Source organism: Penicillium daleae (genome assembly GCF_028827525.1).
Source record: "Penicillium daleae strain IBT 16125 chromosome Unknown utg000002l_segment0_segment0, whole genome shotgun sequence".
Taxonomy (NCBI): domain Eukaryota; kingdom Fungi; phylum Ascomycota; class Eurotiomycetes; order Eurotiales; family Aspergillaceae; genus Penicillium; species Penicillium daleae.
This window is the reverse complement of record NW_026623150.1, coordinates 3,161,564-3,187,981: the sequence shown is the minus strand read 5'-3', so window position 1 is coordinate 3,187,981 and position 26,418 is coordinate 3,161,564. Positions and strand designations below refer to the sequence as shown.

Here is a 26,418-nt window from a genome sequence, read left to right as displayed (position 1 = left end):
GTTGGAATAGTTTTCGAAAGACATGGGGTTTCTTTGATTATTAACAACATTACCTCGAAACTGGGAAGTGAGATGATAACCAAAGCTCGTACGACCATTAACATATGGATGGATGAGATACACAATTCATACATTCTTTTCTAGCACCGGCGAGCCTACGGTAGCCAAATGGGGCTAGAAATCATTGCACTGGGTGCCACTGTTAACATGCGGCCTAGGCTTGTCCTCACTCCGAGGGCACAGGGTATTTCATTCGCCGGTAGTATTTGCGGATCGTCTTGTTGATCAAGAACGATTTCCACATTTTGCACTTCTTGTCCTCGTCACCCTCTGCATCGTCGATTTGTTGCCATTCTAAGACTTGAGGAAGTCTGCACACCTCCGTGATACGGGTCCAGTTATGTTCAAGCTCGGACGATGACGAGAGAAGGACGATGAGCAGGATGTTAAAGGAGACGACGACGAAGTTAAAGATGGAAAATGGAAGAAACGAAATGGAGGAGAAAACCTGGGAGCCTGCAAGAGACAAGGAAATTGCACGGCCAGAGAAGCGCTTTGCGACTCTCGTTGCTTCCACAAATGTATAGTCTCCAGTTTATGATCATGTTCACTATCCAGATTGAAACCCCTTGGAAAGCATGATCATCTCGTCAGATATACTTTGAAAGGCAAGTTGAGCCCGGGATGACCCCTGGGCTATCTAGAAAAAGACGTTTCAAAAGACACTTAGAAAGATCCCTCAAACAACGTAAAGTTGAAGGATATTAAGATGGCCTTTTCTGTTGATCTCTAGTCGCAGACTTTGAAATGCCGCTGTACTCTCAATGTACCAAGATTCTATTGGCATTCGCTTCAGCGTTTGATGACTATTTCCAAGATATCTATTTGTCAAAATGTGTCATGAAATATATGTGCTTCAGTTCTGTTCAGAAGCTAGAAGTAGCCGGGGAACAACCAGTCCAGCTTCTTCTTAGCCTCGGGGCTCCAGTTGGTCTGGGGAGTGCTAACGCCAAACTTGATGGAGCCAGCCAGGTGCTTGGCAGTGATCAGATCAGCGTGCTCGTCAGCGGCCAGCGCATCAAGAACTGCAGTCACGAAGTGGCGGGCATTGGCCGCGTTGGACTTCATGTGGCCCATGACCATCTCCACGGTGACATCGGCGGAGTCGTGCCAGCAGTCGTAATCGGTGGACATGCAGATCATCTGGTAGGCGATCTCGGCCTCGCGAGCCAGCTTGGCCTCGGGGAGGACGGACATGTTGATCACGCTGCCGCCCCAGGAGCGGTACATGTTGCTCTCGGCACGGGTGGAGAATTGAGGACCCTCTATAAGAGAGAAAAGCATACTGTCAGCGAAGTTCAACCTGCTAAGGTATCCCATTTATCCCATTACGTACCCATGCAGATGATAGTACCCCGGTCGTGCAGGACGACACCCTCACCCTCCAAGCTGTGCCCGCACTCCCGGACGATCTTGGCGATACCCTCGTCGAAGGGGTCACCGAAGGGAACGTGAGCGACAACACCGCCCTCGAAGTAAGTCCATGGACGGACACCCTTGGTGCGGTCAATGATCTGGTCGGGGATAACGAAGTCGCGGGGCTTAATAGCCTCCTGGAGACTGCCAACAGCGGAGAAAGCAATGATGCTGCGGACACCAATGGAGCGAAGAGCAGCGATGTTGGCGCGGGCCGGCACCTCGTGAGGGGCAATCTGGTGGTGGGGGCCGTGACGGCTCAGGAACGCGACAGCAACGGTCTTGTTGTTGTGCTTGCACTGGTGGTGGAGGATGGTGATCGGGGAGGAAGGCTCGCCCCAGGGGGTCGAAACATTCAGCGAAGCAACCTGGGTGAATCCAGGAAGCTCGCGAAGGCCAGTGCCGCCGATGACAGCAATTGAGACGGACCCTGTATGGTTTGCGCCTATCAGTCGTTGCCCGTAAGTGGGGGATGAGGGGGGACTTGGAAGAAGCGGAGTAGTCTCAGCGTTTGGGGTGGATTTTACCATCGTAGGTGGAGGGAAGAGCAGCCATTCTGCGTGCTAATTGCTTCGCAGTCTCAATTCGTATGAAGGGTTTGGATATGGAGGAAAGTTGGCGAAAGCCGGCGAGCCAGCGCATCTCTGGACAAATTTCAGATCTGCTGCCCCGCTCCGATTGGGTCGCGGCCCCACGTGCGGCTTCGGTTCCTGAGGCCACGACGCCATTCCGTTCTAGATTAGCCTGAAGTAAACGCGATCTATACGTAAGTACCAAGGTTGAAAAGCACCGTTTCCACAGTATGGTAAGACCTCGGATGATCAAGGACGAGCTATATCAACTGCTGGGGGCTTGAAGTTGAGCTCTACGGCGAGGACGGTCATAGGAAGAATTGACGCATTGTGCTCATTCTTCTAAATCATGACATGAAACCAAGCAGAGAATACAAAAAGAGGTCTCAACAACACTGGTATCATATGCACCTATACATTATTGACTCCTTCTTCCACTGATAACGAGTCACATATTAACATTGTAAAGAAATAGAACAGAAAAAACAATAATTAAAGGAAATCCAAGCATGTACATTCTAGACCTAATATCTTCATTTCGTGCAAGTGGAGGCATTCTCCGCTGTCTTCGTGATCGTGGTCGAGGTTGTGGAAACAGTCTTGACGAGCTTGGTCGACGTGAGAGTTATCTGAGAAGTTACGGTAACAGATGGAGTTCTCGATTGTGTGACTGTCTTCCTCAGTTCGGATGTGATGGCGGAATCTGTAGATGTCGACTGGATAGTGATCCACTTCGTAATCACTGTGGTTGCTGGAGATGGATGTACTGTGACCTCGGTGGTGTGGGTGGTTGTTTTCAAGGAGGTATGCAGGGCATCATCCAAGGCCGTCGAGGACTTCACTGCCGGGGTTGAGGTGTCATCTGCTCTTAGGGGAGACTCTGGTTTGCTCGTTCCATGATTGACAGATGTAGTGCGAGTAATCGTGATATAATTGATGCCACCAGGGACGGTCACTGATAACATCCTTGTCGCTAACGAGGTCAAGACCACTGTAGTGGTCTTTGGTTCGAGAGTTTTGATCCGTGTGATGATATTTGTGTCATGGTTAATTGATCCCGGGACGGTAAGAGTTGAAGTGGTAACATAGGCAGTGACTGTGGAGCGACTGGAGGAAGTTGTTGAGGCCGTAGTTGATCGTGGCCTCAGCAATCCACGCTTCTTCTGCTTTGTTGTTGGGATACAACTGAGAGTCGTGGTCACCGTTTTCGTGTTTGTTTCAGTCAGCACGGAGCTGGAAATGACAGTCGTAGGTTCCAAAGATTCCGTCACTGTGCCGTTACCCACCAAAGTCGTGACGATAGGGTCGGTTGTCGATGGCTCGAGAAGGGGACCATGCTTGGCTGTGGTCGTGACGGTTCGAGTCACGGTAATCGTGGATTGTGCGATAGTCCGGGTAACTGTCACGAAGACAGTGGTCTCCTGCGGCGGCGATGGAGACGTTGAACTAGCAGCCGATGTGGAATTATCTCCAGGTAGCTTTGGAGTCAGCGCAAGCGACAGAAGCCCGAGGTCAAGAACGATGACTGTCGAGGTAACCGGGGGGCCTTTAATTGTCGTAGTAATCGTTGTTGTTGAGTTTTGAGTGAATGTCGTCGTGAAAGGATCGGCAAGCACGTCAATCGTCGTGGTTGACTCTGTCGTTGACGTGCCTGGCGGGTCGGTAGTGGTTGTGTATGAAGTCGCTGAACCCGTTGTTGGGCTGCTAGTCCCCGAGCCATCTCCTCCTCCACTGCTGCCAGACCCTGCATCGCTCGACGAGCCAGATCCAGAACCTGTCCCTGATGATCCTGATGACCCAGAGCTGGAGCCGGAGCCATTACCGGACGATCCAGTCTCATCATCGGAGCTTGAACCTCCTCCACCGTTTCCATCTCCACTGGAGGACCCCGACCCACCACTGCCACCTGAGCCATTCGACCCATCCCCAGACGACGAAGAGCCTGATCCACCACCAGCGTTGTCGCCTGAGGCCGAACTAGAGCCACTCCCATTGCCGGTTGATGATGATCCTGAATCACCATTTTCTGTCCCTGCCGGGCCGGTGCCTCCGGAGGATTCTGAACTGTCGCTGCCCGAGGATGAAGTCGATCCCCCATCCCCGCCTGAACTGCTACTGGTGGTGGATGATGCCGATCCCGCCCCGGTAGAGCTAGATCCACCGGTCGTGGACCCCGAAGTTGAACTCCCAGAACTGCCAGAATCCGAAGTATCAGAATTTGAGCCCGAGCCCGAGCCCGAGCCATTGCCGTTTCCAGAATCTGACCCTGACCCGGAGTTACCAGATCCATCAGATCCATCGCTAGATCCTGTATTGTCGCCGGATCCTGATTCGTTGCTAGTGCCCGATTCTGAGCTACCAGAACTGCTTGATCCTGACCCTGTGCTTGAACCTGAAGTATCGCCAGAAGTAGATGAGCCGCCAGATCCAGCATTATCGCCAGAACCGTCTGACGCGTTGCCAGAAGTTGAACTGGATCCTGACCCCGAGTCGTTACTGGAGCCGTCGCCGGATCCCGACCCATTGCCAGTGCTCGACCCTGAACCGTTTCCGGATGACGAACTATCTCCATCGACGGTCCCTGAGTTTGACCCTGTCCCTGAACTATTGCCGGGATTATCGCCAGAACCTGAACCCGCGGTACTTGAACTAGAGCTGCCGGACCCGGATCCCGATCCTGAACTGCTGGAGCCTGAGCCATCGGCACTGCCTGTTCCGGATCCATCGCTAGATCCTGAGGTATCAGATCCTGAGGTATCAGATCCTGATGTATCAGATCCTGATGTATCAGACCCTGACGCTCCAGACCCCGATCCTGAACCAGTATTTGTTCCTGACTCATCGCCTGATGAAGAACTGCTTGATCCAGAGCTATCATCACTTGAGCCGGACCCATTATCAGAGCCAGATCCTGAGCCCGAGCTGCTAGAGCTGTCCGACCCTGAAGAATCATTGCCAGATCCACTACCTGACGATGAGGTACTGCCGCCAGGTCCTGTTCCATCTCCAGAACCCGAACCCGACGTACTAGAGCCAGCGGCGCTTGATCCATCGCCAGAGCCGGAGGTGCCAGATGCTGAGCCATCACTAGCTGCTGATCCACCACTAGAGCCTGTCGAACCGGAGCCTGAGCTGTTCCCAGACGATGAGCTGGTAGATCCTGATCCGTCTCCACTGCCAGACCCCGCGCTCCCTGATCCATCTCCCGTAGCTGACGAGCTATCGGATCCTGAGCTTCCTGATCCGCCGCCGTTGCCGGAATCACCGCCATTTCCTGACGAGCTACCGGAGCCCGAGGTGCTCGACCCGTCTCCATTACCAGAACCATCACCTGCACCTGACGAGCTGCCAGACCGAGAGCTCCCAGATCCATCCCCAGATCCATCTCCAGTGCCAGAACCACTACCTGTACCTGACGAGGCACCGGAGTCTGAACTGCCTGATCCATCCCCACTGTCAGATCCATCGGCATTACCTGACGAGCTACCGGAGTCTGAACTGCCTGATCCATCCCCATTGTCAGATCCATCGCCAGTACCAGACGAGCTGCCAGATCCGTTTCCAGAACCAGAGCTTTCATTCCCATCATTGGGTGACAAGCCACCTCCCGAACTAACGTCCGCAGTCTCAATAGCAGCCAGAACAGCAGGATCAATCCAGGTCGTGTCCGAATTTCCGTCAGCCGCAACTGCGCTGATGAACACTGATGATAGGTCTGACGATTCAAGATCAGAAACGAACGCTGACCTTGCGTCCTCGTTGTTGATGTAAGCACCGGCTCCCGTTGTGTCATATTCGCCGTAGAGGTTGTCGTTGTTTTGAGTATTCCTATCGATTTTGACGCCACTCGGGGCAATCAAGCTTCCCAAAGCAGAGTCCCGGTACACAACTACGGCTCCAGGCCCAGAGGCTGCGGCGAGGGAGACATTGTCGTTATTTTTTCCAGGCTTCTGTGTGACTCTGGAGCGATCGATCACTACAATCGACTTGCCGCCCGACGTAGGACCTTCAGTGTATACAATCACTGCGGAGCTTTTTGTAGGTACGATAACAGTGTCGAAGATGTAGATGTTCGGCGATCCTTCAATTAAATTTGTCGGGGCCTCGATATAGCTGTTCGCAATCACGGCCAAGGCCTGATTTGCACTGATCCCCGACTCACTAGACGATATGAATTGGCATTGATAAAACCCGAGCTTTGTTCCTCTAAGAATCGCTGCGCTTCCAGATGATCCGGTATTCACAAAGTTGATATTGGTGACCGTCAGTCCTTCGACATCGGCGGAAATGGTGAGAGCAGTCGCGTCACTCGAGACAACCACAAGATTCTCGGTGTAGTCATACTTGTTTTTGCTTTCCGCAACGACAGTCACCGATGGGGTGGATTCGATCGTGATAGCTGGATATGTACCGCTGAGGACCGTCACTGTCGGAATGCCCTTTTCTTGAGCATATGAGATCGCATCGCCAATCGCCGTGAATTGGCCACGGCCGTCTGGCGCAACGGTAACCGCGGGTGCAGAAGCTGGTACCTCCTATCAGCATTGAGAATCTCTCATCAATTAACTTCATTTTAGCATACTAGGAGAGCTTCCGTCGTTTGCTTTGGTGATATAAACCGTGCTCGAACAGGTTCCTGATGCATCTGTCGCTGCAGCCGTGAGGCCAGCCAGACACAATATTGACGCTATTCGCATCGTTGACGGGCATTCTCAGATGCCTGCTCCAGCAAGAAAATCGGAGAGTCCATGGAGCAGTTGATCAATGTCTCAGACTTGACCTTATAGTGGAATACACTGTCCAAAGAATGTGATCCCAGGTGGTCATACCGTTAAGCATTCCGCAGCGACCCCGCTGGGACCCCTTGGCTCATCTTCATCCAGATATACATACGGGGTCAAAAGTTACAGTATTTTTAATTAATTCGTAAACTGGGGAAAGGGCAAACTTTGGCTTCGATGGGCGTAGTGTCATTTATCTCAGCTGAAGTCGTGATTGTTCAAGCTGTCTAGTCCCAGTCTCTCTCTTCTGCAATCAAACTTCACCTTCATCAGCTCCGATTCTAGAATATGAGCTATGGCCATGTCGAAGGACCAAATGAATTGTAAACCGTCATTGTCTCACCTAGTATCATTGGCGAACAGTTAATTTTGACCGAATGATTGAAACTCGGTGCTATGATTCGAAGATCGATTGTATCTCCGACACACCTCCTGATGCCCCTGAGGTAGTACCTACCCACAGTAGACCCACAGAAATCACATTGAAGAAATTCAATCAGCGGATGATTAGTTCCAGTTACCTGGATATAATGATCGAGGAGAATGCCACACATTTTCCCCAAGTCTTTCTGGAGGCAAGGTTTCCACCCGATAGCCTGCGATCCAATCCAGTTCATCGATGCTCTTGCTGCAAGAACGGTTGGTCTGGGTACCATTCCACAATTTTAATTAAAGAATTTCCGACTCGGCTCTGCAATCTGATTGACCGTGGAGTCATCCTAACACTCCGCACAAAGGAAGACTTTGGATTTCCTTTGACCTTGCGTGACCTGGTTTTATCTTTTACTGTGGGCATCTTTCCCTCTCGTCTGAGCCTTACATTCATTCAAGGGCTCAAAAGGGGCACGGCTTGATATCATCTAACCTCGATTGCGATGCAATCTATGAATCTCACCAAAGGAAGCAATAAGATAGACATTCGAGCGACTACTGCATGTCAATGTTGAGGGTGTGCGTGATCCTTCATTACATTTGTTGACAATCACCCCGTAATATAACTACGACAAATAAGAAGTTATCATGTTGACAGGTTGGGCAAAGCTACATTCTTCGGAGCCTTCCGGGCCCTAATCAGAGTTTAGGCCAACACCAATGCGAATGATTTCTCAGTCTGCATTGACAGCATAGTGGGACCTAAATTAGGCCCTGCGGCCTCTCCATGTTTGGTGTGACAAGGTAAGGGACTCTGAGCGACAGAAATTGGTGCCCCTTGAAAGACATTCCCAAGTCGAAACATCGCGATAATTCGATCTTTACCTCAGAACCTAGGACCAAGCAATGGCCATGACCTGTATTATTGACGTTGGTTCTGCTTACAAATCCTTCATCGTGGCAAGGCCTTCCTACGAAAATGCAGTGCTACGTGACATGGACTTGGTTGGTACCCATCCCACATTTGGCGCTGATAGCAGCCCGATGCCAGATGTGAACCATGAACCTGGCTTTAAGCTGGTCTGGCCATTTAATATCCCATAAGTATACCTAGGACTAGGAAGATAGATATCTTTAGCTTAGATGGAAAGATACATTTCAACCTTACCCATGAATACGTGCCCTAGGTCAAATGGAGTTCCATTAACCCCGATGTTGGATATATCTTTGAGGGTTCCACCGCCCGGCCTGTAGCGCTTGAATTTATGGATCTACTGCCTAGGCCGGTAGTCTCCAAGACCGTAGGGAACACTCAAACCCTCTTCTACATACCATTTAATAGCATGTCCGAGACTGTATATTACCAGGCAGAGAATCAAGACTTCTACAAATCTCTTTGGATAGGAGGGCCGGGGAGTAGTCAAGAACTCTAGTTGATCACTCGGAAGCAAGGAGAGAAGGACGCGATCTACTTTGCGAAGGGAAAAAGCAAAGATGAAGAAATACTAAGTTATGCCTAGCAGTTAGGTTAGAATACGGAAAGTATTACTAGAAGAGTCGAAAAAACCTGTACAAAATATGAACAACATCCCCGCCAGTTCACCAGAGGCTGCGCCAGGATATACTAAGCATGTACTGTTCCACAGAACTTCGGGACTGCAATTATCGACATTCACCATCTGGACATAGAAGTGTTTAACATATAGAGCGCTATTGATCATATATAGTCGATAAGAGAACGCCCTATATAGTTTGACTGTAAGCGGCTCCCCTTATTGAGGCAATTGGATGCGCACTTTGCTTAGTTATGCGGAGAAATTGACAAAGCCGAGCGGTCGGGCGGCTACCAGCGCCCCAAAGTGACGTGAAGATGCCGACGCCAACCGAGCCCTCTCCGCATGGCCGTCTCCATATTTCCCCAGAATTCCAATCTGCCTTTCAGTCTCCGAGGGGAGATGAATCTTACTCTGTCAACACTCATACAATGTCTTCTAGAGCTCTTCTCCTGCGCTCATGGCGTGCAACTCGCAGCAGCCCCAGAGCTGTGACGCCCTTACTCACAGGGTCTGCTCGTCGATGGGGAAGCTCTATCTCACAAAGACCGGGTTCGGATCGGTAACAAGCCCCTCCTGAAACCTGTCGAAGAAATTGACTGACAGAGATTGTGAATACAGTGTGTTATTCCCGGGCGCTGTTAACAGCAAGTTCACTACCGAAATGTCGTTCCTCAAAGGCTCCGATCTGCCCGCAATCCCCACATATCGAGTGATCGACTCAGACGGCGAGTTGGTCGATAAATCTCGAGGTCCCCCTGATGTATCAGATGAGGAGGTTTTGACATGGTATAAGAATATGTTGACTGGTATGCTCTCTTCAAGATTCGAATCTTGAGCGAAGCTGATCGGCGATAGTGAGCATTATGGATGTGGTCATGTTCGAGGCACAACGCCAGGGACGACTGAGCTTCTATATGGTATGATCCCGGTGGTTGAAATAATTTTGAAATGCAAGAGACTGATGTGGGAACATAGGTCTCAGCTGGCGAAGAAGGTATCGCGGTTGGTTCAGCAGCTGCTCTCACCCCAGATGATGTGGTGTTCGCCCAATACCGTGAAGCAGCTGTCTTCCAACAACGAGGATTTACCTTGAAAAACTTCATGGGCCAATTATTTGCCAATTGCAACGATACGGGTAAAGGTCGCAACATGCCTGTTCACTACGGACAGAACTATCCTCGCATGGTGAGCCGTCCCAGGTTAACCATCTTGTTTCTGCCATGCTAACCACGAGAAGCACACAATTTCATCACCCCTGGCCACTCAAATCCCCCAGGCCGCCGGTGCTGCTTACGCCCTAAAGATGCAAGATCTACAGGATCCCAACCGAGAGCGTCGTATAGTTGCTTGCTACTTTGGTGAGGGCGCTGCTAGCGAGGGTGACTTCCATGCGGCACTCAATATTGCTGCCACTCGATCGTGCCCCGTTGTGTTTATTTGCCGGAATAACGGATTTGCCATTTCCACACCAACCCTTGAGCAGTATCGTGGTGATGGAATTGCCAGTCGTGGTGTTGGCTATGGCATTGACACAATACGAGTAGACGGAAATGACGTTTTTGCCGTCAATGAGGCCATGAAGGAAGCCCGGCGACGTGCCTTGAGCGACGGCGGACGACCAGTCCTAATCGAGGCCATGAGCTACCGTGTTTCACACCACAGCACGAGTGACGACAGCTTCGCATACCGTGCCCGAGTGGAGGTCGAGGATTGGAAACGCCGCGACAACCCCATTATTCGGCTTCGCAAGTGGCTCGAGAACAAGGGGTTGTGGAACGAGGACCTGGAGCAGGAGACTCGGGATTCGATGCGAAAGGCCGTTTTGAAAGAGTTCAGCGAGGCCGAGCGCGAGAAGAAGCCGCCTCTCCGTGAAGCCTTTACGGATGTGTATGAAGAATTGACCGAGGAGGCTAAGGCACAGATGAAAGAGCTGAAGCGAATTCTGGAAACATATCCAGATGAGTATGATCTACGGCCATACAAGGATGGGGCGAAGGGACTGGACTAGACTTTAGATGCCGCAAGCTCCTCTTTCTCATGTCTTAGAGTATACCGAATGAATAATGCAAAAATCTCATACAGAATGTCATTCACAGGTATAACGATGCCATAAAGTAAGTAGAATTTGGTCTTTCATCGCCTTATCTCGAAGCACGTGACTTCGTGTCTATTCAGATGGCGTGGTGTGAATATTAGGTAATCACACTGATCGGAACTGGCTGCGGAATCAACTGCGATGGAATTGCTTATGCTGAACACATCGACCGAAGGAATGGAGGCATGACAGGAGTGGGACAAGATTAAGGCTATCGGACTAGAGAGGACCAGACGCATGCATTTCTCAAGTGCCAAGGCCAAGACCCTGATACATAATCCTCGAATGCACAATGATTCCCTTCTTCCAGCGGCGTCGGGGAGATCCTTGGCATCGGGTTGGCCTCGCATCTGCATTTCCCGACCTCAGTCTTGATAAGGATTGCTCCAAAATCACACCAAGTTGCAAGGCATTCCGTATTCCCAAGGCAGATGGGACTTCAAGTTCTGATGGCCCAGAAGAAGCCGATGTCGAGGTCCCTGGAGACCTGAAAGACCAGGTTCTCGTGTTCCAACACAAGGGCAAATTCCATGCCGTTGATCATGTCAGTGTGCCCTAGATGTGGCTTTGCAAGCCATTGTCTCCATCGTTCGCCCGACTAATATCAACTCCTCAGTCATGTCCCCATTCATCCTTCCCGCTTTCACAAGCCAGTATCTTCGACATTGAGGACTTTGGCATCACTCTGAGTGCTGGGTTAACCTGTCCGAAGCATGGGTGGTCCTTTGATCTGTTTTCAGGACAGGGTGATCGCGGCAACTACAAGCTCAAGATTTGGGAAGTGGAATTACGTGACCCGCCTGCGTCAAGCGATGAGGCCTCGGAAGGCGGCAAGGAAGTGTGGGTAAGGCGAAAGCAGCGGATTGGTTAATGCGACTACCTGTTGAAGAAATCCTACGGCGATTCATCATATAGAAGCCTGTACATTACATAGAGAGACAACTATGAAGCGAATGACTATTTACTTTGCGTCAATCGAGATGAGCGAATTTGATTTCAACATAATAGCAGAGGACCCTTGATTGTGCCATCTATTGATCAACAAAAGATGCGGCAATCTTCGGCGCAGTATCAATAGACATGTAGTCGTCACTGCTTGTCAAGTACACCGCACCCAATCCCATACTCTGCGCTTCTTGGACAACAGCCTTATAGTCCGCGGTCGGTGGTGCACTATAAAGAATGATAGCATCTTTATTGTAAGTCTCGTTCGAGGAAAACTCGTTCGCCGGGATGGTGGATTTCCATTCAGAATATGGGCTTTCAAACTCAACGATCAGGTCGGCCGCTTTGAAATATTCGGCCGCAGATTCCTTTGCCAGAGTGGTACCTGGATTAAACACGACGGTACTGAGGTTGCTCGACTTTGCTGTGGCCGATTTGCTCTGCATATATGAAATCTTGGTGTCGGCGTTGGTTTTCGGAGCTTCGTCGAAGAAGATTCCAGAAACCGAAATGTTCTTCGCTGCGTAGGAGGACCAGCCACTGTAGGTGGCGATCTGGCTGTCAACCTCCGCTTGTTCACGTTCTGCAAAGTTGGTAGCAATGTAGCCGATGACATGGACGTTATCATAGCTGTTTAGCGTGGAGACTCCACTGATGAGGTTGTCATCGGGATAAGCTAGAAGCTTTTAACTCGAAAATCTCTCTACATTCTTAATCATGTTCTCTCCTTACTTGTATCCCCTGGACCACTGTCTGGGTTCACGATAACTTGGAACTGGATATTCGGGTGCGTTGAAATGGCGTTATAGACCGGACTCCAAGTGCTGTCATCTGCAGGCCACACATAAAGAGGAATGATAATGCCTGTGGAGGAGACGGCCGAGGTCATGGCAAGGGTAGTGCCCAAAATGAAGGATAAGCCATACATCTTTGACGGAATCAATGGATAATGAGTGAATGAATGTATCGTTTTTCAAAGGAGTGAAACAGATAATAAGCCGCCAGGGTTTATTATCTAGATCGAATGCCAAGAAATGAGCGAAAAGGAGCAAACAACAACGTTGATATAAAGTATACTTCTATGTAAAAGGAGACCTGACATCCTGGCCGCTTTATAGTGACAAACTCACTAGATCGAGGCCCTCATGGTCCCAGACACGAAGACCCGTGCTAGCTTCAAGCATCAAATGATATCGAAGCGGTCACACTTGATTTCCAGAAACCATGTGCCGACGACTAGTGCAGCAAGCCACTCGTTTCAACATACATCAGCCTGGCTTTATTCAGGTAAGAGCAGGCGCAAAAATTGTGGCCACACAAGATAAACGTATACTGTAGGTCCCATTTTCTCAGTGACATCAGGAACAGGAATATTTCCGTGGATCAGAGAGACCAGACCCCCATGTGGCCCTTGGCTAGTCCAAAATCCAGAGAGGATATGGAAATTATGGAAGGAATGTGGCCGATCCCATGCCAGGGGCCCTGTCGCAAAGAATGTACCTACAAACAAGCGCCTCCCACCACCCCACCCATGCGGGATCGCCGTAGCACATTGCTACTGGGTCGATCGCGACTCTTCTTGGCGATAGTGGTCCATATCCTCCATTCTCCGGAGTCGTAAAAAGTACAACAGAAATGTAAGCCCGTTAGAATTTTTCATCTCCAGTACTTTGCGCTGGGGAGATATATGCACCTTCCTCAATGGGCAGATCACGTTGCGCAAGCGCCACACGCAGGGCTGGGCCCGCTGTATTGAAGGACCGTTTCAGACCTGGCACTCCAGCAAATGAAGGAGCTCGGTCGATTCCTTTCGTATTGATGACCCTGTATTGATGAGGGCAAGGCGCTTCGATGGTGTATGATGGTAGAAACGAGCCGAGATACGACTTGATCGGAGAGATTGTTTGCTTTTTGCTCGGAAAATTTTGCGTCGCATCCGAGCCATATGCAGTCAACCAGGATGAGTGGAAATTGGGGATTTTGTCAGCAAAACGTGTAGGGACAGCAAAAGGAATGACTTTGAGTTCTTTCAGTGGACCGAAATCAACAATTGACTACCTCCTGGAGGGGGACAAACAACAATCCATCCATTGTCTTAGTTTAACATGTACATATGAATCTACTCAGAATGAAAAAAAATCTAGACTTTCACGGTATTGATACCTCTGTGCTAATAACTAGACAATAATCATACATGGCGAAATCGTGACCCTGAGACACGATTTCAAAGACCTAATGAACCCTCCACACAGTAAACCTGATCCTCGATACTTGCGAATATCACGCCTCCTCCGCGAGAGCCAGAGCGGCCAGTTGGATTTTCTTGTTTCGACGAAGCAGAGCAGCAAGCTTCTTGTCCAGCATATCCAACTCCTTGCGATTGCTCTCCAATTCCTTCTGAGATTGACCAGCGAGTTCCTTGAGCTCTTCATTGGTCATGGCGGCAACGTCGTCGAGGCTGGGATTGGCTCCAGGTACACCAGCAGAGCCCAGCATCTGCTTGGCAGTCGCGGCAGCAAAGGAACGAACAGCAGCAGTAGTGGTCTGAAGGAGCTCAGCAGAATGGGCAACGGCCCAATCGTGACTGCGCTCGCTGTCTGCTTCCATAGCCGACAGAACGTTAGGAGGAATGACCGAGTCAGCACCATTCACGGTACCAGCGGGGGAAGTGGAGCCCATGTGGGTGGAGTTGTCGTCTACCCAGCAGATATTGTACTTCTCGGGTGTCGCGAAGAGGGCATCCAGTCCACCATTGATGTTGCTCGAATCGTCGCCGACCACAAAGGGATCCATGGCCCCACCTCGCTGCTTCTCCAGCTCCAGATATCGATCCTCTTCCTCGGCTGAGAGGTGACGAAGCACGCAGCCACGTGGGGTGATCAAACAACGATCTGAGAGCTGCTCGGCGTCAATTCGCACTGGCTGACCGCGCATAAGAGCACGGCGATGCGACTCAAAGAGCTCCAGGGGTTGCTTGAGCAAGAAGTAATCGGAATCAACGCCCTTCATATCAGTACGCTGCCCGAGGTTGGCCGGGTTAAACAACGAGCTTTTGTTCAAGTCCAGCTCACCGGACTTGTGCATCTCGGCGAGCACTTCGTGAAGAGACTTGGTTCTTTCCACAAAGAGGTCCTTGATTGGACGACCGGACTCTTCAGCATCTTTGATGAGTTGCTCTACCGTGTTGTGAGAGCGCCAGGGCTCCGGAGGAGCTTGAGGTGGTGCGGGCTGCTCTACCAGAGGAGCCGGCTTGACCTCTTGAACAGGCTGCCGCTCCTTTTCCTTCACTTTCTTGGCAGGTTCAGGCTTTGGATCCACCTTCTTCGGAGATGAAGCAGGAGTTTTGACAGGGATTGCAGGCTCAGGCATAGGTGTAGGGGCAGTATCCGCAGAGGATGTAGCCGTGGTGGGTGCCTTCTTGGTCTTACGCTTGCGCCCAAGGATAGGGGCTTGGACAGGCTCTTCAGGAGCTACAGACTCCACTTGCTTGGCCTCGGCTTCCTTCGCCTTCTGTCGTCTTTCCTTTTTCAGTTGACTTTTCGTGATGGATCGAACAGGGGCGGAACCAATGCGCGATGCAGCTGGCGGAGAGCTGGCACGAGACACGGAGGCCGAGGGGAAAAGATCAGTCTCAGAGCCAAAATCTCCAGGTGTATCTGGCCGGCTACTGGATGAAATGCTCTGTCTCCGGGATTGGGGTTTGCCAGACTTGGCGGTAGACACGGACGCGGACGGCCCGTTTATACTCGGAGGGGGAACCTCGGTCTTTGGAGTGTCTACCACACGCAGAATGCGTGGCTGACGGAGAACGGATGAGTCCGAGACACGAGAGACAGTGGTCAAGGGGGTATTAGGGCGCGATCCAATTGCAGAAACAGACCCAGGTCCAGACATCGGGGTACCAGACAGGACTCGCTCAGACTTGGCCGATGCAGTTTCTTGGCCATTCAAATTCAAATTCAAATTCAAATTCAAATTCAAAGAAATCGGGCTTGTTTTAGTGCCAATGGGAGGGCTTTGACCAGCTTTCGCGGGAACTGGCTTGGTGTCCAGCGTAGACAAGTCTAGCTTGGTCATAATTCGAGATTTGTTCGCGGACTTGGGCACAGGAGAACCCAGGGAGATCTGAGACACATCCTTGGCGCGAGCAGACGCGGTGATCGTGCGAGAAGGAAGCTCGGGTGTCAGGGCTGAAGGTCCAGTTGATGGGCTCTTCTGAGACGGGGTACCACCCCGGGAGATATTCACATCCAAGCCGGGAGGCACACTCGGCGCCGGGGACGATGGTTTCGACAGGCTTAATTGGTCTTGAAACACTGCGGAGGCTGGATGGGATTGTGGCAGCGGGAGCCCTGGAGGCAGAGACGGGGTCCCAACACGCCCAGCAGAATCATTGGGTAGCTGGGACTTGAGAAATCCGAAAGTATCAACGGGTTGAGCATCTTTCAGTTGTCCACCTAATGGAGGGAAATCTTCGTTCACTGTCAAAGTCTAGTCAGCCACCTTGCACTATCAAAGTTGCAATGAGTATCAACGAGATGCAGCAGGCGAATGGTGTCATGTATCCGGATGCAGGGCAAGCAACGGTCACGCGGCAGGACTAATCAGGAGCGCTTTGCAAAATACAGGCGCGCCAAACGGTCATTACATGATGGGCACTGTCCCATACGGGCCAGGTACAAGGTAGGGCAGGGGGTCTATGGACAATGGCTGTGAGACAACTGGTTTCGAATAAGACCCTGTTCCAAGAATGGCGATATCAGGGTAGGGAGGTCTTAACGTACATCAATCCATGAGAAAACCATCCACGGTCCTCAAGACGCTGCAGGCAGTCGAATGAAGAGCCGAATGCAATATCAGAAAAAAGGATAAGAGGGTAAAAAAAGCCGCCGGGTAGGAAAAAAGGACCGTAGTACATGCGATAGGCCCATGAAATGCAAAACCCCTCGGAAATCGAGGGAACAAGGGCAGTGTAAAACATATAGAAAGATAAAAGAAGAATTCAAAGCCCGTCACAATACGCCCAGGGCACGCTAGCCCGTCGCATTGAGCCAGAGCTGCTAGCCCTGTTTTTTAAAAGGGCAAAAAAAAAGACAGATGCAAGCCCGACGTGTAGTGAGGAGAAAAAGAGGTACCAGGGGGGAAAGTATAAGGTCGTCAGGAATAGAGCCCCATCAAAGCACATTTTGAAAAATCATGACAACAGACCGCGAGCGAGGAATGCAAAGGGAAATCATAAACATGGTATAGAGTGCAAAAGGTATAAAGGGAAGAAAAAACAAAGAAAAAGGGACAATCATTCACCAGCGGCTAAAACCACCGCCGCTATACATCATCGAGGGGTTGTACCCACCTTGACCCTGGCTCCCGTACAACGCCTGCCCAGCAGTAGCATTGGCACCGACCTGATGCATCCTCGCCTGCAAAATGCTCGGGTCCGCAAGATCTACTACACCGCCTCCACCGGAGGAAGTGTTAGCGTGTCTCTGCTTCTTCCCCTTCTTCTTCTGCTTCTGCGCGCCACCAGAGTCAAGTACGGAACCTGTCTGGGACCCATAGAAAGAGCTGAGAAGGCCGTTGACGGGAGTCAAGGGAGGTGGGGTTGGGTGCTGTTGAAGAAAAGGAAACATGAACTCACGCTTTGCGGCCTCCTGGCCCTGTACACCACCAATGTTCGTGCCGCCTCGGCCACGAAGTAATTCACGCATCAACTCAGGTGTCGCATCTTGTTTTCCCACGTTGGATCCCAGTCCAATATTGGCATTCGCAGTAAACCCATGACCCTGTGCAAACATACCACCACCGCTGATCGGAGGAGTTCCAGCCGTCTTCAAGCCCGGGGGAGGGCCCTGCACACCACTTGCATAGAATCCACCGGCAAGAGCATGCTGGGGGCTAGGGGCGGACAATGGGTTGGGAGTCCCAGCCTGCATCTGACTCAACATGCGTGCGTTGCTGATATTCTTAGAACCAACATCGTTCGCGAAGGTGAACCGTGATGATTGGCGGCTTTGGCCCTGTAGCGCATTGAATTGTGCCATCTGATTGTGCAACAAGCCTTGGCGGAGCTGGGTGGCTTGGTCCAGAGCAGCGGAGCTCAGATGCTCGGCAAGACCAGCTTGCTGGTTACCAGCTGACTTGAGTAGCATCAACTGTTGCTGCTGCAAGGGTGTCAAGCTTCTGCCTGCCAAATTTAACCCTTGGAAGTGGTGACTCGACGCAGACACTGGGGAGCCAACTGTGGAGTTGTCAGCAGTGCCTTGCTGGGAAGGTGGTTGAATGGCGCCGTGAGTTTCACGAGACTGCTGAGGACCACGCGGTTGATTAGACTCCTCCGGCTCGCCACCAAGTTGCAGGCTGCCAGCCTCACGACTCTCCTCCTCGACAGTAGCAGACTGAATCAGCTCTTGTTCACGCTTGAGACGGTCCTGTTCAGCCTTCTCTCGCATCGCCCGACGCTTGACACCGCCGTACGGATCAATGAACGATGGATAGGACTGAATCGCCTTGACCTCGTCGTCTGGCAGATCGGCAGTGGAGAATATGAACTTGAAATTGGGATTCATTAAATCTTTCACGAGGTTGTCGAATGGTGTTGGCGCTGGTGGCTCGGGGGTTGGTGGCTGAGCGTGCTGGACCGGGGGTTGGACAGTTGGAGATCGTGAAACAGGTTGAGAGATCCGCTGCGCTTCCTGAGCAACAGGAGACGGTCTCTCGACCCGCTTGGGTTCCTCGACTGGTGTAGCAACGGTAACACTCGCAGGTCGCGGGCTCTGAGAAGCCTGGCTACCAGTCAAGCTGGCTCGTCTAGTACGAATGGTGGCGTCCTTGTTTGCCCAGCTAGCAGACGATGGAAGCGCGGGTCCGTCTGGTGGTCCCGATCGCCCACTAATCGAGTCGTCTTTGCTGGGTTGTCGACGCATTGTGTGCGTAATAGGCTGGCTCGGGCGAACATGAGGAGTGGGTTGGGGGTGGCTTGGCCGCTGGCTGGACAGTGTGTTCATAGACGAAAGATCCGAACGACTGTAGCTTTCACTGTCTTCTCCTGTCTCGTGCAAAAAGGTACAGTTGCGGTTGTTGCACTGCTCGTTGCGAAGGAAGGATGAGCAATATTTGGTTGTCCCATATTGAGCCCTTAGAACACGGTCACCATTTGCGGAACCATCTACAGCAGCAATGCAAGTAGCAGCATCAATCTTCCGAGAAAAGGTGACATAGACACCGATTCCCTGATGAGGATTGCCGCCGGGCTTAGCCTTGCTGACCACGATTTTCTCAATATCGCCATATTGACCAAAGTATTCTCGCCCACGGAGTGTCTGTAGCAGCTGGTTCTCGTCGCGAATCGTCGGGTTCAGGCCGATGACGTATACCAAGTTCTTTTGGACGACACGGACGCCTGCTAAATTCTTTCGGCTGGAAGCTTCGATTTCGCGCTTTTCGGCTTCCTTTTTCTTAGCTGCGGCGGCCTTCCTATGCTTCAGTGCCAAGTCTGCCTTGAATCTATATTGTAGAATCAACGGATTAGTCGCGCGGACATGTGGTGGTTGGAGGGGACGAAGATGATTTATCACTAACTCTTCCGCATCAGGGATCTTGTATTGAATGGTGCTCTCATCGTAAGGACGGCGGCAGTTCGGGCATCGGCCTTCTTCGCTGTGGGTTTTGATGTTGTTGTAACAGAATTGGCAGATCTGAGATATCGTATGTCAGTGCCTCGGAAAGGAGGACGTCAAGGGAAAAAAGGGAGTAGTGGCGAATATGAAGGTCCATTTTGACATACCTGATACCCACAGGGACATGGCTTAAAGTTCTTATCCGAAAGGTCGAACTCTTCGATGCAAAGGGGGCTTGAAGAGAGTCAGTGGCCAACACGCATAATATTCTGAGGAGTCATCACATACCAGAACTCATCGTCATCGTCGATGACGGAGTCGATCTGTTGGCGACTGGAAGACATGGTCGCAGTAAAGGTAGTGTGAACGGGGAAAGCGACACTGGGAATCTCAACGCCAGAACCCAAGCGGAACGGTAGTTGCAGAAATTAAAAAGAGACGAGGACGCGACTCCGGAGCCAGAGTGAAGCAAAGAAACGGAATGAAGAGAGGAAAGAGGAAGAGAAGGAAAGAGAGGTGATGAGTTGGGGGGTGGAGAAGGTGGACGGCGAAGGAGAAGAAAGGAAATTGAAGCGCGGCTTCATTTTGCTGGCATTGCCCGATGGCGTTTAGCGTGGCAGTGTATTATGTCAGCGGCACGTGATTCCGGGCAGGTTCGACCAACCTCCATCCTCACAATCCGCCTTACGTGCCTTCGTCCCCTCTTGTTGCAGCCATTGCTCCCCGTCCCAGAATGGCATCCGCTCGCTCTCTACTGCGCCTGAGCTCTGGACGCTCTGTGGCTTCAGCTGCGAGGTCCAATGCTCCTCGTGCCTTTTCCTCGTCTTCGCTGCGATATGCCGCGAAGGCATCAACAGAACCGGGCGCCTCGGAGCCTGAGAACATGCGCCAGGCGCAACGGCCTCGTATGTGGATGACTCTAGTGATATTTTGAGGGTGCAATTGGACTAATTGAATCGCTCTCGTGCAGCCGTGGGCCCCCTCCGCGCCCCTGTCGTCAACCCTACCGACAAGTACCAACACATGGCCGATGGTCTGCACAGCTACGGACAGTACATCATGTCCTGCCTGCCCAAGTACATCCAGCAATTCACTGTCTGGAAGGATGAACTCACTGTTTACACTGCTCCCGCCGGCGTTGTCCCCGTTATGAGCTTCCTCAAGAACCACACCTCCGCCGAGTTCACCCAGATCTCCGATATCACTGGTGTCGACTTCCCCACCCGTGACCAGCGTTTCGAAGTCGTTTACAACCTGCTGAGCGTCCGTTATAACTCCCGCATCCGTGTCAAGACCTACGCGGACGAGGCCACTCCCGTTCCCAGTGTTACTGGTCTGTTTGAGGGTGCCCTGTGGTACGAGCGTGAGGTTTACGACATGTTCGGTGTCTTCTTCTCTGGACACCCCGATCTGCGCCGTATCATGACTGACTACGGTTTCGACGGTCACCCCCTGCGCAAGGACTTCCCCTTGACTGGTTACACTGAGCTCCGCTACGACGAGGAGAAGAAGCGCATCGTCATTGAGCCCCTTGAGCTCACCCAGGCCTTCCGTAACTTCGAGAGTGGCTCTACTGCCTGGGAGCCTGTTGGTTCTGGCCAGGATCGGAGGCCCGAGTCGGTAAGTGACATTTTAGGATTTTTACTCTCGAGCATTCGCTAACAAACTTGGTTTACAGTTCAAGTTGCCCACTCCCAAGCCAGAGCCCAAGGAGGAAGAAAAGAAATAGAAAGGGATTGTACGCGTATCAATTTTCATTACCATGTTTGTATGTACATATCGTTAATCGATGGTGTTCCTCACCCAAATTCGTGCCAAGACATAGCATTTAGATATATAGCTAGTTGTCTGTCCCCTACAGGAGTGGTCTAAGACCAGCACTCCTGGATTAAGACCGCTCAATTGGATCTATGATAATTGATTAATACTTGCACCACAATTACCAGAACGCAAATAAGAGCAGAGGTAGGAATTTAATTGCCACTAAAGAGCTCAGCATTGGGTCGCATTGGATACAAAGCTGCCCGTATTCCATCCGTGCCCGGAGGCGGAGGATCTTGGCAAAAGGTCCGCCCGCTAAGAAAAAAAAAAAAAGCTCCGCATATATCGAACACTTCAAGCTCTGCAATAAATTTAGACGGATTCAGCCTTGCTCGTTTATTTTCGCCCTGGGTTGTTACTCACATCTATAGCAACAAATACATCGCACTGGTGTCCATTCACGACCACCAAAATGCCCAAGCGCAAGCTCTCCGAGCTGAACGTTCCATCGCGACTCGACACCCGCAAATTGTCGATTAAGGCCGTCCGGCTAACCACCAAGTTCGAGCAAGGCGTACAAATCCTAACAAAGGGTCTCAAGACTGCACGGGGTTTCGAAAGACAAAAACTCAGCCGACGCGAGAAGACCGCCAAGGCTGACGGTAATGCTGCAACGTTGGCGCGACTGGCGGAGGAGGTGGAGGCATTGAAGGTAATAAATACTTGGATTAGACGACTGCTTTAGAACTTTCCAAACTAACTCAGTTTTGGTATATTTAGGCTATCGATTACCCGATCACAGCAGAGCGATATCTTTTCAAACAACTCGTCAAGACGAAGCGGATTGCGGAATCACCGACATTCAAAGAATTTCAAGAAGCCAAGAATGTATCTACCGAGGGACCGAAGAGTGCCGCCGAGTCCAATGTGCATGGTCGGCTGTTCAAGTCCACACCTGTGAAAAATGTGATGCCCGATATCATGAACGGAATCCGGAAACTCCTGGGGGTGGAAGATGCGCCCGCCGGGAAGTCAGACAAATCTGGTGCCAAGAAAGATGCGCCTAAGAAAGCGAAACTCGCAGCTCGACAGGACGATGTATCCGAGTCAGAAAACGAGGAAGAGCAACCAAAGGAGCCACGGAAATCATCAGCAGACAAGGATCGACAACCAGATTCCGCAGACCAGCAAGACTTGAGCGTCTCCGGCGAGGAAGACTTTGACAGCGAAGACCTTGCTCAGTTCGAATCCCGCCTAGCCCCAGGCTCCGGTTCCGAGGATGAATCAGGGTCAGACGACGACATCGAGAATGTGCACAGGCAAGCCCTGGGCGATGACATCTCCGAGTCGATCTCCCGCTCACCGTCCCCAGACTTATCTGCCGAGGACTCACCACCACCGAAGAAGGCCAAGGGAGCCAAGGCTTCCAAGGACCCAGTGCAAAGCACAACATTTCTTCCTTCCCTCACGATGGGCGGTTACTGGTCTGGCTCCGAGGAGGAGGCTACCGACGACGAAGCAGCCGCCGGTCCACCCAAGCGCAAGAATCGCATGGGTCAACAAGCCCGTCGCGCGCTCTGGGAGAAGAAGTATGGTGCTGGAGCGAATCATATCCAGGAGGAGCAAAGGAAGCAGAGGCGGAGTCGGGATAGCGGATGGGATACTCGCAAGGGAGCGAGTGATGGTGCTCGTGGACGAGGAGGTCCTCGTGGTGGAAGGGATGGATTCGGTGCAGGACGTCCTCAGAATCGTTATGATGATCGCTCGGGCGCTGGGCAAAGTCATGGAAACAAGCCTAGGAATCCTCCAAAGGATACTGGGCCTCTGCATCCGTCGTGGGAGGCAAAGCGGAAGCTCAAGGAGCAAGCATCTACGGCGAAGTTCGAGGGAAAGAAGATTGTGTTCGATTAGCGATACCATTTTGTACTTTACTTGCTGCTATAGGGGACATGTTTACCCCATGTCAAAACCGATGTGAATATGCCAAATATGTTATTTTCAATTGAAAGGCGAAGAGAGGACTATAGGTACTTGCTATAATCCGAGAGTCGAGCTCTCTATAAACAGTAAATGTGGAAAATGAACAGATTTGCAAGATGTGGTATAAAAGAAAACCAATGACGCCGACCAAAAAATTCCGAAGACACACATCGCCATCTCAAATGGGACACATTGGAAGACAGCCCTTCACTCGTTCATGAACTGCAACCAATGCGAGTCTGTACTACCAGGGGTCTTCAGCTCTGTACCTACAGGCAAGCCAGAATGGTTACCCTGTGTATCTGGCTCAAAGCATGGGATAGCCGTAAATTCACCCAGCTCCTGTGGGAAATTGGAAACAAAATGATCAAACCCGAAATGAGGCATCTGTGAAAGTGACTGATGAGAGACAGGGTAGCCGTCCGGAATCGAAAGACCAGTGCCTGGAATTTCGCCTTCAAGGATCTCGTGCTCATGGCCGCCAAGCGCCGAATGAGAGTCATGCCCACTATTTGGCGGTAAGACTGGAGGCGTGATGGGTACTCCTGCCAAAACAGATTCTGCCACGGAGGGATCGGGGGCTGGGTGGTTCATGCCTTGCTGCATAGCAGGATCGTTGGTATACGCCTCTCGTTTCCATGCCATGGTTGTAGGTGACACGGGTCCGGTTTTCCATAGCATCTCCCAGTTTTTGAAACGATCATAGGCAGATTCAATGCCGCCACCGTTGCTTTGAGACTGGTGGGTTTCGCTCCAAAGCTCAAGACGTCGTATGGCTCGCTCAAGGGCCTCAATGACGCTCACAGCCGAACGTGCAGAGCCAACACCCATAGACATGATCTTGATTAGGGAAATGCCTTGGTCGAGAGCTGCACCCAGGCGCTCTGTGCGCTTCGTCAAGCCTTGGGCTAAGATGACCAGGAGGGCTGCACGGCACGAACTGAATTCAGTAAAAGAGGCGCGCGCCAGGCCAGTTTCGTCTCGAAGAAGGCGACACAGGTCGATGATTTCCAGAGCTGCTTCGACGCAGTCTGTGACCAGGGTCGCCCGATTCTTTGCCATTCCAGATGGACCCTTTAATGTGGCGGCGTGGGAAGGAGTCTGGTATAAGCCCTTAATATTGCTGAATAGGAAAGGGCGCCCGATGAAAATCCGGGTAAGACAGTAATCAAGCTTCAAATGGACGTTAGACCTGAACAATGGACCAGCTGGGTTCAGGTCGCGGCAATTTGTCTCCTCCGGGAGAGTGGACCACCATTCTACCAAGTGTTTCCGGATGTTGAGCAGTCGTTCCAGACAATCTTGCTCTTGCCCCTTTCGACAAGTCCGCAGCGATGAGATCTCATTCGAGACCTCTCCAAGTTTCAGAGTAAGGGTGATCAGGGCTATCATGTTTGTATGGTTTGACTGCTGCGTTGCTGGCATGATCCCTGGAAAATCCACAGGAAGCGGTGCATCGACGTCCACATCCGCTAGCGACGCTGGTCGGCCGTGCAGAATACTGATGCGTTTTTCGATTGTATAAGCAGTCCAAAACACTCGGTTTCGTGTCTCAATCATTCGAGGCGAGAGTCCTTCACCGTGATATCTTCTATGCATGCCATTCTGAATGGCCAATTTCAAAGCCAAACCAAAGTAGGTGTAGCATAGACCTGAAGTGTCCAGAGGTAGCAGGTATGTGCCTATCAATAGACAAGCTTGCACACTCCGCACTGAGGCCGTGGCAATAATGTCCGGTAACAATTTTGACGCGAATTGATAGAATGTGAGGCCGACCTCGTCCTCGGAGAAATGGTGGTCCTGGTCGGTGGTGGCAGCGGTTGGAGGTGGGCGATTTACTGGGGTTGTTGATTCCATATGTGCAAATTGTGTACCAACAGCCAAGACCATCAGCAGAGCGCAGACTGCCCCCGCATCATCAGAGGACAGACTTGATGGGTTAGTATAGCATATATTCACTTTCTCCTGAAGCCAGTCCTCTTCAACGTAGAAATTATTCGTCTGTGCATATTTGAAGAAGATCTGGACCAGGAAGTCTGCAACATAGCGCGGAGGGAGACATGTAATGGAGGCTGAGACTAATGAAGATCCGGATTGAAGCTGGGTAGCCCGCCATCGGTCTTCAAATGGCTCAACTTCGGTAGTAGCCTGTAAGAACTCTCGTTAGTAAAGGTTGCATGTCATGACTCGCTGGGGAGAAGGAAGCCCTTACTTCCGGTGCCGCCGTCTTCATCCACTCATCAATTTTCTTTCGAATCTTGTTAGAGAAATTAAGATAAGAAAACTCTCCAGAATATTCTGTCCAATTAATTAGCTCGTGCTCGGCGATGCTGCCATCCTTTAGGTTGCGAACGTACCGGTTGTATTGTCTGGAAGTGCTTTGATCGTAAAGTCCTCTTCCTCAATTGCCAAGTCTTCCAAATCATTCGCATCGGCTTTCATAGAGAGTACATCCGACTCCGAGTCACGGTGTTTGCTTTTCAGCTCTTCCGCGGCCTGGCGAAGTGACTGAATATCAAAGGTAATACTGGGGACATAGTACGACAGAATGCGCTCCATGTAGCGCACCCGCTCTGCTTCTTGAATGTCATGCCGACTCAGCGACGCAGCTCGCTCGAGCAGCCTATACACGCCAAAAATGGATTCGTCAGCATGGCAATACAGCTTTCCGATAGCGCCGAACTCACGAGACAGAAGCCGATCGGCCCTTCTCAGCAGGATCGATGTGTGTAAAGATACATTGCCGGCGATAGCGAAGGCATCGGCGACAGGGTACACCACCCTCGCATTTCTCTTTCACTCTGCGACAACCATCACATCTGCACGAGACCGGTGTATGTTAGCGCGATAAGGACGCAATGCACATGCATGGCGGGAAAGCCGACATACGCTCGGACAGCTCGTTTGCGATTCTCTTCGGCCACTCGAGGGCGTTTAGGCTGCTGCTGCTGTAGTGGTGGTGGTGGTGGTGGTGGCTGCACTGGTGCTGAAGTCGAGTCGTCCATAGCGGGCGGTATCAACGAAGGTGCGGTCGGCCGGGCATCGTCTGCGGAGAAGGTGGACAGGGCGGAGTTGGGGTTTGCCCCGGGGGCAGGCAATGTTGGAGCACGCTAGTCCAGCAGACAGGCAGGCCGAAGGACCAGGGATTTGTCAGATATGTCGGGGGGATCGGATGTTGGCTTGGAGAGGCGGAGTTTGCGGAGGAGAAAGTTCAGACGGGAGAGTCGAAACGGCATCTGAGTCGATAACGCATCGGTTCGTCGT

General features: G+C 51.4%; 10 protein-coding genes across 10 annotated transcripts; 5 read left to right on the top strand and 5 right to left on the bottom strand.

Moving 5' to 3' along the window:
* Positions 1–933: 933 nt before the first annotated feature.
* On the bottom strand, positions 934–2,118 carry N7458_002158 (S-methyl-5-thioadenosine phosphorylase; the record flags this gene model as incomplete). Its single annotated transcript, XM_056905541.1, has 3 exons — positions 934–1,325; positions 1,397–1,921; positions 2,004–2,118. The coding sequence occupies 3 exons, from the start codon at positions 2,116–2,118 to the stop codon at positions 934–936; spliced, it is 1,032 nt and encodes a 343-aa protein (XP_056769648.1).
* Positions 2,119–2,581: 463 nt separating this feature from the next.
* N7458_002157 (uncharacterized protein) lies at positions 2,582–6,745 on the bottom strand (the record flags this gene model as incomplete). Its single annotated transcript, XM_056905540.1, has 2 exons — positions 2,582–6,573; positions 6,631–6,745. The coding sequence occupies 2 exons, from the start codon at positions 6,743–6,745 to the stop codon at positions 2,582–2,584; spliced, it is 4,107 nt and encodes a 1,368-aa protein (XP_056769647.1).
* A 1,362-nt stretch (positions 6,746–8,107) lies between these two features.
* N7458_002156 (uncharacterized protein) lies at positions 8,108–8,305 on the top strand (the record flags this gene model as incomplete). Its single annotated transcript, XM_056905539.1, has 1 exon — positions 8,108–8,305. The coding sequence occupies one exon, from the start codon at positions 8,108–8,110 to the stop codon at positions 8,303–8,305; it is 198 nt and encodes a 65-aa protein (XP_056769646.1).
* An 880-nt stretch (positions 8,306–9,185) lies between these two features.
* On the top strand, positions 9,186–10,765 carry N7458_002155 (thiamine pyrophosphate-dependent dehydrogenase E1 component subunit alpha; the record flags this gene model as incomplete). Its single annotated transcript, XM_056905538.1, has 5 exons — positions 9,186–9,316; positions 9,376–9,563; positions 9,613–9,674; positions 9,733–9,942; positions 9,995–10,765. 5 exons carry the CDS (start codon positions 9,186–9,188, stop codon positions 10,763–10,765), a joined length of 1,362 nt encoding a protein of 453 aa, XP_056769645.1.
* Positions 10,766–11,144: 379 nt separating this feature from the next.
* Positions 11,145–11,723, top strand: N7458_002154 (Rieske (2Fe-2S) protein; the record flags this gene model as incomplete). The annotated part of the gene is made up of 2 exons (XM_056905537.1): positions 11,145–11,396; positions 11,469–11,723. The coding sequence occupies 2 exons, from the start codon at positions 11,145–11,147 to the stop codon at positions 11,721–11,723; spliced, it is 507 nt and encodes a 168-aa protein (XP_056769644.1).
* A 160-nt stretch (positions 11,724–11,883) lies between these two features.
* On the bottom strand, positions 11,884–12,725 carry N7458_002153 (spherulation-specific family 4 protein; the record flags this gene model as incomplete). The annotated part of the gene is made up of 2 exons (XM_056905536.1): positions 11,884–12,473; positions 12,530–12,725. The coding sequence occupies 2 exons, from the start codon at positions 12,723–12,725 to the stop codon at positions 11,884–11,886; spliced, it is 786 nt and encodes a 261-aa protein (XP_056769643.1).
* Positions 12,726–14,077: 1,352 nt separating this feature from the next.
* N7458_002152 (CCR4-NOT core ubiquitin-protein ligase subunit MOT2) lies at positions 14,078–19,757 on the bottom strand (the record flags this gene model as incomplete). The annotated part of the gene is made up of 5 exons (XM_056905535.1): positions 14,078–16,278; positions 17,151–19,300; positions 19,376–19,491; positions 19,581–19,647; positions 19,702–19,757. 5 exons carry the CDS (start codon positions 19,755–19,757, stop codon positions 14,078–14,080), a joined length of 4,590 nt encoding a protein of 1,529 aa, XP_056769642.1.
* A 389-nt stretch (positions 19,758–20,146) lies between these two features.
* On the top strand, positions 20,147–21,142 carry N7458_002151 (complex I 30 kDa subunit family protein; the record flags this gene model as incomplete). Its single annotated transcript, XM_056905534.1, has 3 exons — positions 20,147–20,318; positions 20,384–21,033; positions 21,092–21,142. The coding sequence occupies 3 exons, from the start codon at positions 20,147–20,149 to the stop codon at positions 21,140–21,142; spliced, it is 873 nt and encodes a 290-aa protein (XP_056769641.1).
* Positions 21,143–21,646: 504 nt separating this feature from the next.
* N7458_002150 (BUD22 family protein) lies at positions 21,647–23,085 on the top strand (the record flags this gene model as incomplete). Its single annotated transcript, XM_056905533.1, has 2 exons — positions 21,647–21,886; positions 21,955–23,085. The coding sequence occupies 2 exons, from the start codon at positions 21,647–21,649 to the stop codon at positions 23,083–23,085; spliced, it is 1,371 nt and encodes a 456-aa protein (XP_056769640.1).
* Positions 23,086–23,361: 276 nt separating this feature from the next.
* On the bottom strand, positions 23,362–26,159 carry N7458_002149 (Zn(II)2Cys6 transcription factor; the record flags this gene model as incomplete). Its single annotated transcript, XM_056905532.1, has 5 exons — positions 23,362–25,302; positions 25,367–25,452; positions 25,512–25,777; positions 25,842–25,973; positions 26,044–26,159. 5 exons carry the CDS (start codon positions 26,157–26,159, stop codon positions 23,362–23,364), a joined length of 2,541 nt encoding a protein of 846 aa, XP_056769639.1.
* Positions 26,160–26,418: the final 259 nt, after the last annotated feature.